We start from the raw sequence: 14,402 nt of genomic DNA, 5'->3' as shown, positions 1-14,402 counted from the left end.
ACATGAGATTCCAAAATCTTGGTTTCAGTTAGGAGCAACAAACACAACACCCCACACAAGGAGAACGCAACCCGTCAAAAGTCGTGGATTTTCTTGTGTACGTTTTTCATTGGCTAAACGCATTAGCGCCTGCTGCCGTCGGAAGTGGAAAATTCGGAAATTATCTTCCCCCCGCCCGCCCGTAAAACGTTCAGAGTAAAGGCTCGTGACGCTCGTTAAATGAAATTCGTACACAACCCTTCGTTAGCGTGTTTAAAGGCTAGCGGCGTTCTCCTTGTGTTTGTTGCTCCTAGCTTTCAGAGTCTTTTAAACTATCATCAGTATTAGTCAAGTCAAATTGAGTGGTTTCCGGTATTTCACTTTTTCCGTAAGTTTTCTGAAATAACCTCGGATAAATAGGGATATGCTTTGTTCTGGAATAGATATTTTTGGGAGCTCTTTCAAATTCTTGTTTTAATAAAGAATTATTCATATTTCAGTTAGTTTTTTCATTTCAGAATGTATAGGGTAATTTTTACTTACTTGCTTTCAAATGGTGCCTTCCATTTTGAAAGTAAATTTCATCCGGCAGAAAATGTTTACTACACACAAAGTCATATGAAGTAATTGAAAATGGAGTCCAATTTTCGCGATTTACCGCTAAAACCCATTTCCTAGTAATTCAGCATTTCTCAGAGGAAATCTTAGTGTAAAAAAAATCTCTTATTCCGAGATTATTATAAAATATTTACTATAATATTACATACTTATGAAATGATAATTTTATTTCTTTCCCAGATCTATCTTTACCATGTGAAAAAGGGAAGTTTGTAACAATTTTTGCGGATATGCTTTTAGACGCAAAAGTTTAAACAGGAAGACCGCCGCTGCGCACGACGTGATGCGCAGTGGATCACCTTTTTTTTCCCTCTTCGAAATTCGCGTCGTAGCCATGGCGACAATGTTTAATGCGTTTGTCAGATGGCGCGTACATCGCGATTCCACCCTAATGTCAGCCTTCTAGCTCGCCTTGGGATTGGCGGAAAGGGCAGTGCTTTTAGTCTAATTTCTATTTCTATGGTACTAACTGCAACCCGGGCCGCTAAATTTGAGCTTTAGAGCTCAAGATCAGCTTTCAACAGACTAGTCTCGGACAATTTACCTTTAAGTTTTGGCACGTTACCCTGCCTAATGCTTTAATGCTTCCACGTTCAGGAGATCGCATTCGCATGAAATTGCTTGCTAAAATTAAAACTACATGTATATATTACAACTGTTTCTGATAAATTTTAATAAAATAAAATTACCTCCAATAAAAAACACCAATTTCGGTCCTTCCGGATTCCAGCGAAGGAAGCACTACCGTTATGAACAATAGCAGGCGACGCGAACGACCTCCAGCGGGTCGAAAGCAGATGCCTCATATTCCGAAGACTTTCGCTTGTCGGAACAATATATCAACGGTATCACGATGATATTAAAAACTTTGGTAAAACGAAATTATCTGGAGCTACTAGATCTCGAGTCTGTTAGTTTGGCGCCAACTCTGAGCCTTACAATTTCACGCAATTTCGTAATGTATTTAATCTATATGGCGATGAAGGACTTTCGGTACATTGAGATAAATTTCTGTAGTTCTATTACTTTTAGAATTTTTTTTTCATTTTGAACCCTCAACTCCCCCCCCCCCCTTAAATACGCCCTTGCGGACCACGTACTGGACCATCCAGTGGCCTAAATAACAGGCCCTTGGCGCTTGTGGGCACAATTATAAGGGGGCCCCAAACGAGTATGAAAAAAATTGTCCCCATTGCCATAAAGTGTCTCAAAACGTTGTTTCATGGGTGGCGGAAAAATTAGCTCATTATCCCCATCACGGCTTCCATTCGAGGCGTTTTTAATAAAAAATGTGTTCATATCCTTCAGTTATCATTTTTTATTTTAGGGTTTTACGAGACACGACTTAATTTTAATAGACCTACGTCTTACCATCAGAGTTTTTCTTTAAAAAACTACTAATTAGGCTAATTGGTTACCCGGAGTGTAGGTGTAGTCAATACAGTCGATTGCTCTAGACTCCGTGGCTTCGATTTGCGTTTCTCGGTCAGTATAGTTCAGTATATGTTCGTGATAGTCTATTCATCGAACTGAAACTCGAGTTTTAAATGAAATCCGGTATGACTGAAAGTAAAAGGCGGCCGAAAGAGGCCTTGAAGTTCGAAGGAATGCGGTTCGTTTTATCTGTGCTACGCGAAGTGCAAGGTGTCGACATGGGGATATCTGAGCAAGCCGTGTCGATCGTGCTGGGCATGCTGCAATACTACTTTAAAAAGATCGCTTCTACCTCTTCGAAGCTGGCCGTGCTCAACAAAAGGTCGGTGATAACCGCCAGAGACATCCAAACGGCCACCAGACTGGTATTCCCCGAGGAATTGGCGCGTCACGCTGTTGGAGCCGGAGTACGAGCCATGGCGTTTTATAGGAACTTGAGAAAATTTTGAAACTGTTAAATATTTTATCATCAAATTAATTTTTATGTCGCGTATATTCGAAAAAGCGCCTAGAATTTTATGTATATTAATATTTTATTCTTTTTAATTAGAATGATTAAAATTTGAAGAATTTCATTGAAATTATGAAATTTGGTAAATTTTTTCAAGGGACGAACCTTTACGCTGAACGTTTTATGGGCGAGGGGGGAAACAATTTCCGAATTTTTCCCTTCCGACGGCAGTAGCCGCTAAAGCGTCTAACCAATGAAAATTGTACACAAAAAAAACTACGACTTTTGACGGGTTGCGTTCTCCTTGTGGTGGGTGCTTTGTTTGTTGCTCCTAGCTATAATTTACTTTGGCTTCTCAAGAACTATTAGCGTCGAATAGCTAAACGATAAAAGGACCTCTCATTCCAAATATTAATTTGACGAATGAAAAGTTGCCAGTTTATGAAATTTGGTCTGAAATATCTTTAAATTTCTTAAATTAATTTCTATTTTAAAGAAAAATTGTAGTTTTTTATAGGTCTGAGCCCAATTTTACCTATTTCTATTGTTACAAAAAAAATTATTTAATTTTAAAATTTTAAGAAAAATTCGGGAGACCCTACATGTGACAAAGTAAAATTTGAATTTTGTACCTCAAAATATTAGTGTGCTTGAACGACACAATGAGAAATGTCGAGGACAGTAAGATACTGATTGTTTAATCAAGAATGTATTAATTTATACTTAAGCCAGTACTAGGCGAAAACTATTCGCTAGTTTTGGAGTAATTTTTAGGAAACAGCGAGCAACTTCAAAATACAGTTTGGGTGTTATTCTACGGAAGAAGTTGGTAGTTTGGGGTAAAAGGTGTACTCTTTCGTCCCAAAGTGAGCGAATAGTTTTGGCCTAATATGTTGAGCAGGGTTGGCAAGAACCTATCCAGTCCTGTTTAAACACGATCCAATAATTCCTAGACGACTTCGGAGGCGTGACTTTATGTTCTTAATCACCGTAAGTTTCAGCATGCTGAAGCCGACGCTCTCTCTACGTCATACTGATATTGGGTAGCTTAGCTTCGTACGTGTTGAAAACTGCGGTTGGAATAGATAAAGAAAATATAAAAATGGTGTACCTCTTCGCTTTTTCGCGGTGTTATATGCGACATGAGGAATCCATAACTCTACTTATTCTGAATATCTTCCCATAAGTTACCCCTGTGGTATTTTGTGGCGGAACATTATAACCCAATATTTTAAGAGAAATTGAGCTATTGAGGTAAAATGTGTACGTGACGCATTAAAGAAAAATGTATGAAACAGTACTAAAAACCGAATGCTCACTATCTTGATTTGACCAGAGAAAGAAATAAATGAAATTATTTCTTCACAAAAAAAATCTTTCTTAGTTTTTTCGTAACAAATATAATAATATCACTAAATTAAATTTCGTCTAAAACGTCGTTTTCAATATGCATTATTTAATTTATTATCTCCAAGGGTTGATCGCAGATAATTCTTCATTCTTTTTAGAGACGAAAACGATCGTTCAGCAGAACAGTTTGCTACAGCTAGAGATAAATATATTCTAAAAATAATTTCCAAATTGGGAAACACGCTGCTATAACCATTCTTATTCACGAAATTATATTGATTTGCGATACTTTTGTCCGATTTAATTTTGTCACTTTTACATAAAATTTCTTTAAAATGAAAAATTTCTTCTATTAGTAACTCTTTATCCAAATCACATTCGTAAAATTTACACAAATTGGTGGTATTTTGAATAATAGTTTGGGTATCTAGATCACAAATATTTTCAAAGTAACCAAACATTTCGTTCAAAAAGGTGTAGGATTTCTTTCGTTTTTCTAACTCTCTAATCCACACCGAAATAATTTTTTCGAAAACATTTCTTAGAAATAACTGCAATGGAGTCTCTGCTATAGGCTGTGGTAGAACTTGGCTATCGAGACTCTCGGGATCTTCATCAAAATGCCTTTTCCGTTTCTGTTTTCTAATTGGTTCATAACTTGAATTTTCCGAAATTTTCAAAGCTTGCTCTTCAAATCTTGGAAAATTACCTTTAATATCCAACAAGTAGTTTATTAACGACTCGTAAAGCTGAACAGCAGACCTAAGGTCCATATCAACGGACTGCATTTTCTTATTCACTTTGTCAATTCTTTCTAAAACGGTTAGCCATATATAGTGAGAAGCAATGCCGTTGCTAATTTTATCATTTTTTTTACTAATCCTCCCGCTTCAACTCGATTAACACTTTTTTTTCCAAATTATAATTTTCAATTTGTTTTAGCACATCAATTATATCTATCCAATTTTGAAATAAAGCTGTAGAAGCATCTGATCTAGCTGACCACCGCGTACCCGGATAATGCTTTAGGAACTTTTTTTGTTGATCCTAATTTAGATGTTAAGAGATCGCAGCGCTTCGTTGACGCAGAAAAAAAGCGTAAATTTTCTGAATAAGCATGAAAAAATGCTTAGCTTCTGTACAACTTTCAGCAGCACATTCACCAACTAGGTTTAGAGAATGACAAACGCGCAGCCAAGGAACAAAAGTCGCAAGTTGATTTTTTTCTAAAATCTTTGCGTTTAAGCCGTTGTAGATACCGGACATATTACTAGCATTATCGTACGATTGTCGTCTACAGTCGTTTACATTTAATTCGAATTCGTCTAAGAAGTTCAAAATTACTTCGTACATATCATTTGCTTTATGGCCGACGTTGTCAAAAAAATTTAAAAATCATTCATTAATTTTTCCGTTGCTACGGTCAACATATCGAATTATTAGAGATAATTGATCCGTGTGTGATATGTCTGGAGTCGAATCAACAATTATGGAAAAGTACTTAGCACTTTTTATATCACAGATTATTTTATTTCTAACTTCTGTTCCCATTATTTAAATAAATTCATCGCAAATTGTTTTCGACAAATACGATGTTTTTCCAGACCCACAGTTACCATATTTCTGTATGTGTTCTTTTAAAAAAGGGTCATATTGCGCAATCATCTCTAATGACATCATATAATTTCCATTGTGATTATCATAAAATGTTTCACTGCTCCCTCGAAACGGTAATCCGCGACTACACAATTTTTTTATCACAAAAACAACTCTTGCTAAAACATTTTTCCAATATCCGACTTGGTTTGTGAAACCTTTCAAAAAACTATTTTTTAAATTGCCACTTAATTGAGTATTTCTTTGTAGTAGAACTTTCATGGCCCTCTAACAACTTCGAAATGTTTCTCCAATCTCAACATCCCCCCTTTTCTGCAAAAACACCGGAACCTTTAAACAAGTAACAGGGAATGCAATACACAGCCCACAGTCTTGTGTGACTCTGAATAAGACAAATAATATCTTTCACAAGTTTTCTCCGTTTTTTAGTTTTTTTGTAAAATTATGCACACTGCAAATTTGAGGTACATTTAGAGAACATGTCGACAACACTTATGTGCTCCCATGTGATCTTGTAATGTGTCTATGTGAAGTCACAATGTTCTTAAAAATCATTATGTGTTCTTCTTGTAAACCATGGTGTTATTAAAGTGTTCAAGTGTTCTAAAATTGTAGAATTAAAATTTTCAGAACACTTTACATTTCAAGAACGTTTGGTTCGCATATCAAGAACACTATTCTTTCAAAGTGATCTTGAGATGTCTCTAGTTTTTCATATTACACAGGCATAACGTCTTAAGGTTTTGAACACATTTTAATGTTCAAAACTTTTTGATTCAGAATATTAGATTTTTCATTTTAAATACTTAAAATTTAAACCACTGGCAGCTCTATTACATTATTTGGGTGTTTTGATCTAAAATTAGTTGAGAAATAGCACCTAGTTTACAGTACTTGACCATTCGTAATGGGTGCTATTTCTTAACTACTCAGTGTGAGGCTGAGAGCGACCAAAATAATCTAATATTGCTTGCAGTTGATAACAAAAAGTAAAGGAAAAAACAATTTAGTTTGTAATGGTCAAGTACTGCCACCAGGTGTTATTTCTCAACTATTCCAAGTGCAAAACACCAAAATAATCTATTACTGCTACCAGTGGATAAAAAAAAGTATGAGAAAAAAACACAAATCTGGTTTGTAATGGTCAAGTACTGCCACCAGGTACTATTTCTCAACTATTCAAAGTGCCAGTGACCAAAATAATCTAATAAAGCTGCCAGTGGATAACAAAAGTATGAGAAATAAACACAAATCTGGTTTGTAATGGTCAAGTACTGCCACCAGGTGTTATTTCTCAACTATTCAAAGTGTGAAGCAGCAAAATAATCTAATACTGCTGCCAGTGGATAACAAAAGTATGAGAAAAAAACAGAAATCTGGTTTGTAATGGTCAAGTACTGCCACCAGGTACTATTTCTATTGCAGTACCAGACTTCCTAGATTTTTGTGTAATCCACTGGCAGCTGTATTAGATTATTTTGGTGGGTCTTTTTAGGTTAATTTGCTGTACCTTGGGTAACTTCTGTTTGACCATGGGGGGGGGGGGGTATTATTTGAACCGAGTCGACTGTATCTTAGAATTATTGGTGAAGTTTTATTTCCTACTAAAATTCCTTTCTGGATCAAATTAAAATAGGTTTTTTTATTCAAACAAATATAATTAACATTTTCTTAAATTAATCTCTATTTCAAATTAAAATGGGTTTTTTATTTAAACAAATAAAATTATAATTTCATTAAATTCATTTTCATTTTTATTGGTAATTAAATGTAAATAAAATTCCTTTAAATTGATTTTTATTTATTTGTAATTAAATGTAAATAAAATTCCATTAAATTGATTTTTTATTTTTCCTGGAACATTTTAAGTACACTTCCCAAAACAACATCTCTAGAACACTTTAGGTGCTCTTAAATTGGGAATTTAAGAGCACCATACACTTTCAGAACATATTAAGTTCACTTTAATAGCACACTTTTAGATCATAAGAACATTTTTAGTTCATATAATGAGAACGTTTTAAGAACGTTGAAAAGTGCTAAGAACATGATTAGAGCACTTTTAGGAAACTTTGTATGTGTTCTTCAAACATTCCGGAAGTGTATGTGTTCTTAAATCGATACCGTTTTAGGTGATCTTAATGTGTTTTTATTGTGTTCTTTAAATGTACCTCAAATTTGCAGTGCACCTAAATAACGGTAAGTATTTCCAAATAGTTTCTTTGATTTATTTAAATCCAGATCCTTGTTTGATTTAAATCCAAATTTTACAACCAAATCAATCGTGGTTTCGTTTATATTCCACTCTCCTGGATCGTTGCTTATTGACAGTTTTGAGTCACTGTCTTCTGACGCTACTAGCTCAATTTGTTGAAACTGTTGTTGTTCTTCTGAAGAATCAGCTAAATTTTTTTCTTCAATTTCTATATTTTTTATTTTGTAATTCTATTTCTATTTCAACAGAATTCTTTTTCAATATTTCAAAGCTATGGCTATGGGTCGGGACTGTCGCTCTCGGGCTAGTCGGCGTCTGCACAAAATAAGGCTCTATTTTTGCAGATTGTTCCACAACTTTCCTAAGATTTTCTAAATTCCTTTTCGCTTCAGCATGTTATTTAGCACCACTTAATTTACCTTTATTCATTTTAACATTTTAGCCTTTTTAGTTTTAGATTATATAATTTCGTTTAAGAAATTCGGGATTGTAACGTGTGGAACAAATTCAATTCGCTCGTCCATCTGATTAATCAGGGCGAGATATGTGTAACGGCCACGCCAACGGGGAGATACGTGGGGACAGGGGTGGGGACACCCGTGGCGGAAGTATTCCGACCACCCGTTGGGGGATTGGCGGTCGTCCTCACACGGCCAACCACAAACTCTGCCTCCCAGACGCTTGGGATTACAGGAGTACGCCACAACTCCCGGCTTCGTTACAAATTTACAATCGCCTCTCAGCCTCTGTTGAAATGAATTTGGTCAACTAAAACTAAAACTGCGACTTTGTCACATGACTCACATAGTCAGTGTTAGTCACATTTCAAAATCTACGAGGATCGACGAAAGAGGTCGATTTTCTACGGACGGATATGATTATGGTGGGTGCGTCATTGACTACTTCCAAGTAAATATAGACTATAATTTACTTGGAAGTAGTCTGTATCTTAATACCGACGTTTATTAAGCTAAAGTATATAAGCTACAACTGGTACAGCGGTACACCGTACTCGTTAAAAATTTGGAAGATGTAATTGATTTCTTTTGGGAAAAATTTCCGCCCCCTAAAATTGGCCGCCCTAAGCAATTGCTTAGAGTGTTTATGGGAAATCCATCACTGGTTGGGCCAAAAACGCTTATACCGACTTAAATGACGTAAAATTCGGTGACGTGCAAGCTCTCGCGTTTGATTCGTTTTTAAAAATTTACACGTTATTGTTAGACGGCTGTAATTTTCATTATCGGGAAAAAATGGCAGAAACCATCGGCATACATGTAGTTAATTTTGATGTTTTTCCGGTATTAGAATCCGCTATTAATGAGTCATTAAAACCAATTAATGATTTAGAAAAAACAGTAGTTTGCAATCCAAGCTTCAAAGAAAAGAGCGATAATAATGGTCCGTAAAGATAGGCTTTTGTTCAGGATTTGAAGGAAAATAGACAAAGATTTAGAAGCATGGAGTGAAGCAAATTATATAATTTTTATAGTTTATTGGTTTTAATTATTTTGTAGTATATCTATTTTAATTAATTTGTAGTATATCTATTTCAATTATTTTGTAGTATATCTATTTTAATTATTTTCTAGTATATTTATTTTAATTATTTTGTAGTATATCTAATTTAATTATTTTCTAGTATATTTATTTTAATTATTTTGTAGTATATTTATTTTAATTATTTTGTAGTATATTTATTTTAATTATTTTGTAGTATATCTAATTTAATTATTTTCTAGTATATTTATTTGAATTATTTTGCAGTATATTTATTTTAATTATTTTGTAGTAGATTTATTTGAATTATTTTGTAGTATATTTATTTGAATTATTTTGTAGTATATCTATTTGAATTATTTTGTAGTATATTTATTTGAATTATTTTGTAGTATATTTATTTGAATTATTTTGTAGTATATCTATTTTAATTATTTTGTAGTAGATTTATTTTAATTATTTTGTAGTATATTTATTTGAATTATTTTGTAGTATATTTATTTGAATTATTTAGTAGTATATCTATTTGAATTAATTTGTAGTAGATTTATTTGAATTATTTTGTAGTATATTTATTTGAATTATTTTGTAGTATATCTATTTTAATTATTTTGTAGTATATTTATTTTAATTATTTTGTAGTATATTTATTTGAATTATTTTGTAGTATATTTATTTGAATTATTTTGTAGTATATCTATTTTAATTATTTTGTAGTAGATTTATTTGAATTATTTTGTAGTATATTTATTTGAATTATTTTGTAGTATATCTATTTTAATTATTTTGTAGTATATTTATTTTAATTATTTTGTAGTATATTTATTTTAATTATTTTGTAGTATATCTAATTTAATTATTTTCTAGTATATTTATTTGAATTATTTTGCAGTATATTTATTTTAATTATTTTGTAGTATATTTATTTGAATTATTTTGTAGTATATTTATTTGAATTATTTTGTAGTATATCTATTTTAATTATTTTGAAGTATATTTATTTTAATTATTTTGTAGTATATTTATTTTAATTATTTTGTAGTATATTTATTTTAATTATTTTGTAGTATATTTATTTTAATTATTTTGTAGTATATTTATTTTAATTATTTTGTAGTATATTTATTTTAATTATTTTGTAATATATTTATTTGAATTATTTTGCAGTATATTTATTTTAATTATTTTGTAGTATATTTATTTGAATTATTTTGTAGTATATCTATTTGAATTATTTTGTAGTATATTTATTTGAATTATTTTGTAGTATATTTATTTGAATTATTTTGTAGTATATCTATTTTAATTATTTTGTAGTATATCTATTTTAATTATTTTGTAGTATATTTATTTTAATTATTTTGTAGTATATTTATTTGAATTATTTAGTAGTATATCTATTTGAATTATTTTGTAGTATATTTATTTGAATTATTTTGTAGTATATCTATTTTAATTATTTTGTAGTATATTTATTTTAATTATTTTGTAGTATATTTATTTGAATTATTTTGTAGTATATCTATTTTAATTATTTTGTAGTAGATTTATTTGAATTATTTTGTAGTATATTTATTTGAATTATTTTGTAGTATATCTATTTTAATTATTTTGAAGTATATTTATTTTAATTATTTTGTAGTATATTTATTTTAATTATTTTGTAGTATATTTATTTTATTTATTTTGTAGTATATTTATTTGAATTATTTTGTAGTATATTTATTTTAATTATTTTGTAGTATATTTATTTTAATTATTTTGTAATATATTTATTTTAATTATTTTGTAGCATATTTATTTTAATTATTTTGTAGTATATTTATTTTAATTATTTTGTAGTATAGTTATTTTAATTATTTTGTAGTATATTTATTTCCTTATTTGGAAAGGACCTAGTGGAGAGCACCGAGGTGAAGTACCTCGGGGTCATCCTGGATAGCAAACTAACATGGAAGCCACACCTTGACTATATAGTCAAGAAGGGCAAAATGTTATTTTGGAGAACCAGAAGTACAGTTAGCAAGACCTGGGGCCTAAGCCCCAGAGCTGTGTACTAGCTCTACACCATGATCATCAGACCTATCCTGTCTTATGCAGCTGTGGTCTGGTGGCAATTTAATCTGCGCACTCTACAAAGGCTGGCTTGTGTCGGCATTACAGGAGCCATGAGAACAGCCCCAAGCGCTTCTCTGGAAATTCTCCTGAATATGCTTTCTCTCCACATTTTTATTGAGGAAGCTGCCTTTTTAGGAGCCTATAGGCTTAACCAAAATGGCTGGTGGAAGGCTAATAATTGGGAACATAGCCACACCAAGCTTTATCGGGACATTTCCAATCAGATGCCGATTATGACAATGTTATCTGATATGATGGTTACTAAACTTCAATTTAGTAAACCTTTTGAGGTCAACTTTCCTAGCCGTGCTGAGTGGAGTAACCTGACCCTCGGTACCAGAGGAGAGATCGTCTGGCGCGGGGATGTATTGCCTTACTAAAAATTTTGGCTTTTATGAAAGCCTAGGGATACACACTAGTGTATTCCAGGCGGAAAGTTTTGCCATTTGCTCCTGTGTTGCTTACTGTTTAAATCAGGGGTATCATGGGCAGGTTATCCAGATTTATTCGGATAGCCAAGCCGCTCTTAGAGCTCTCAGCCAGTATAGTATTCTTTCTAAACTGGTTCTTAGCTGCTTAGATCTCCTCTGTGCTCTTGGGTTGCACAATAAAGTTCAACTTTGTTGGGTTCCTGGACATAAGGGGCATCTGGGGAACGAAAGGGCCGACGCCTTGGCCATGGAAGGTGCGAGGGCTGGGTTCATTGGGCCAGAACCTGCTCTCCCCATCTCCCGGGGACTTGTGCGCGGCTTGATCTCCAAGTTTATGTCAGATCGTCAACTCAGACGATGGTCTGAGGTTGAGGGTCAAAGGCAGGCCCTTCTAAGGAGAGAGCCAGAGAATTACTCTCGCTCTCTAGGGCTAGTATTAGGATTGTTATTGGCCTACTTACAGGCCACTGCCATCTGAATAGACATTTAACTCTCATTGGGGTCAGTGATGACCCGATTTGCAGAGCTTGTCTAGCTGAGGAGGAAACTGCCTCACATGTACTCTGTAGCTGCGATTACTATGCAGCCCAGAGGTTTGAGCATTTGGGTATGCATCGGTTGGAGACGTATGACGTCTCTAACATCTCGGCCAGGCAGATTTTAAACTTTGTGTCGGCAATAGGACTTATTTAAGCCACCCAGTTTGGGGATGCACAATGGACCTTAGGTCGAAGTGTTTTGGCTTGCCACCCCACTCAATAATAATAATATCGTACTTAATATTTTAAAGTAATTATCATGCCCTTCGCGAAAGAAGTGTAGTGATACCTAATGTCAGGTATTTGTATGGCTATATAAGAGATAATCAGGTAAGCTAATAATATAATAACCATGACTACGCTTAATAACGAGTTTTCGTCGAATTAGGGTAGCGAGGCGCGAGAGTTATTCTCGTGGGTTTTCCCGCTTTAAGACACGCCCATTTCTACGAGCTTCATCACGGCCGTAAAAATCTTCCTTAGTCATTCCAAGTGTATACCTATATAGTTTCCTGGTAAAGCCAATAAGAGACCTAACAGCTGATTGTATACAGGTACAGCCATCTGCTTCAAAAAGGAAACTGAATACCGGTACTATATTTTTAGCGATTGCAGCGCCATACCTTGCGTCATTTTTTTGGAAAATTACATCGAGTTCTCCTTTGATGGCCCTGAACCTGAAAAATAACAAACAATTCGCCGGTTATTCGACCAGTTTTCAAACTATTCCAAATAGTAATACCTCCATTTTAGAATATTCGACTATTTGAACAGGAAAATCGGTTATTCGCGAATAATTTTCGGCTCTATTCGATTTGATATTCGATCGAATTATTTGGTGTAACCTAATATTTCTAACACCCCTATAAATTACTTTATAATAAATTAATTAATAATAAATTAATAATAAATAAATTACTATAAAATAAATTACTATTTAATATATTACTATTAAATAAATTACTGTAAAATATATTACTATAAAATATATTAAAATAAAATAAATTACAAAATAATAAATAACTATAAAATAAATTACAAAATAATAAATAACTATAAAATAAATTACAAAATAATAAATAACTATAAAATAAATTACAAAATAATAAATAACTATAAAATAAATTACAAAATAATAAATAACTATAAAATAAATTACAAAATAATAAATAACTATAAAATCAATTACTATATAAAAATTTCTATAAAATAAATTACAATAAAATAAATTACAAAATAATAAATAACTATAAAATAAATTACTATTAAAGAAATTACTATAAAATAAATTACTGTTTAAGAAATTACTGTAAAATAAATTACTATAAAAGAAATTACTGTTAAAGAAATTACTATAAAATAAATTTCTTTAAATCAAATTATTGTAAAAAAATTTACTAAAAATAAATTAATATAAAATAAATTATTATAAAATAAATGACTATAAAATAAATTAGTATAAAATTAATTACAATGAAATAAATTACTATTAAATAATTTACTCCAAAAATTACTATGAAATAAATTACTTTAAAATAAATTAGTATAAAATTAATTACAATGAAATAAATTACTATTAAATAATTTACTCCAAAAATTACTATGAAATAAATTACTTTAAAATAAATTAGTATAAAATTAATTACAATGAAATAAATTACTATGAAATAAATTACTGTCAAACAAATTACTATAAAAATTTATAAAACAAACTACTATAAAATAAATTACTATACAAGAAATTACTATAAAATAAATTACTATACAAGAAATTACTATAAAATAAATTACTATACAAGAAATTACTATAAAATAAATTACTATACAAGAAATTACTATAAAATAAATTACTATACAAGAAATTACTATAAAATTAATTACTTTAAAATAAGTTACATTAAATAAATTACTATACAAGAAATTACTATAAAATAAATTACTTTAAAATAAGTTACATTAAATAAATTACTATACAAGAAATTACTATAAAATAAATTACTTTAAAATAAGTTACATTAAATAAATTACTATACAAGAAATTACTATACAAGATATTACTATACAAGATATTATTAAAAAAGAAATTACTATAAAAGAAATTACTATAAAAGAAATTTCTATAAAATAAATTACTGTAAAAGAAATTACTA

General features: G+C 31.3%; 1 protein-coding gene across 1 annotated transcript in view; it reads left to right on the top strand.

The window, feature by feature from the left end:
- The first annotated feature begins 2,156 nt into the window (after positions 1-2,156).
- The window catches only part of LOC149925441 (cytochrome P450 4V2-like), a 60,947-nt gene continuing 48,701 nt past the window's right edge, over positions 2,157-14,402 (top strand). The window contains exon 1 of the mRNA XM_090161755.1: positions 2,157-2,438. Coding sequence (XP_090017881.1) covers positions 2,157-2,438 — 282 coding nt within the window. The remainder of the gene's footprint in view (positions 2,439-14,402) is intronic.

Source organism: Leiobunum rupestre, chromosome 10 (assembly GCF_980474605.1).
Source record: "Leiobunum rupestre chromosome 10, qqLeiRupe1.1.hap1, whole genome shotgun sequence".
Taxonomy (NCBI): domain Eukaryota; kingdom Metazoa; phylum Arthropoda; class Arachnida; order Opiliones; family Sclerosomatidae; genus Leiobunum; species Leiobunum rupestre.
Note: the sequence above shows the minus strand (reverse complement) of the source record. Positions and strands in the feature narration are given on the sequence as shown.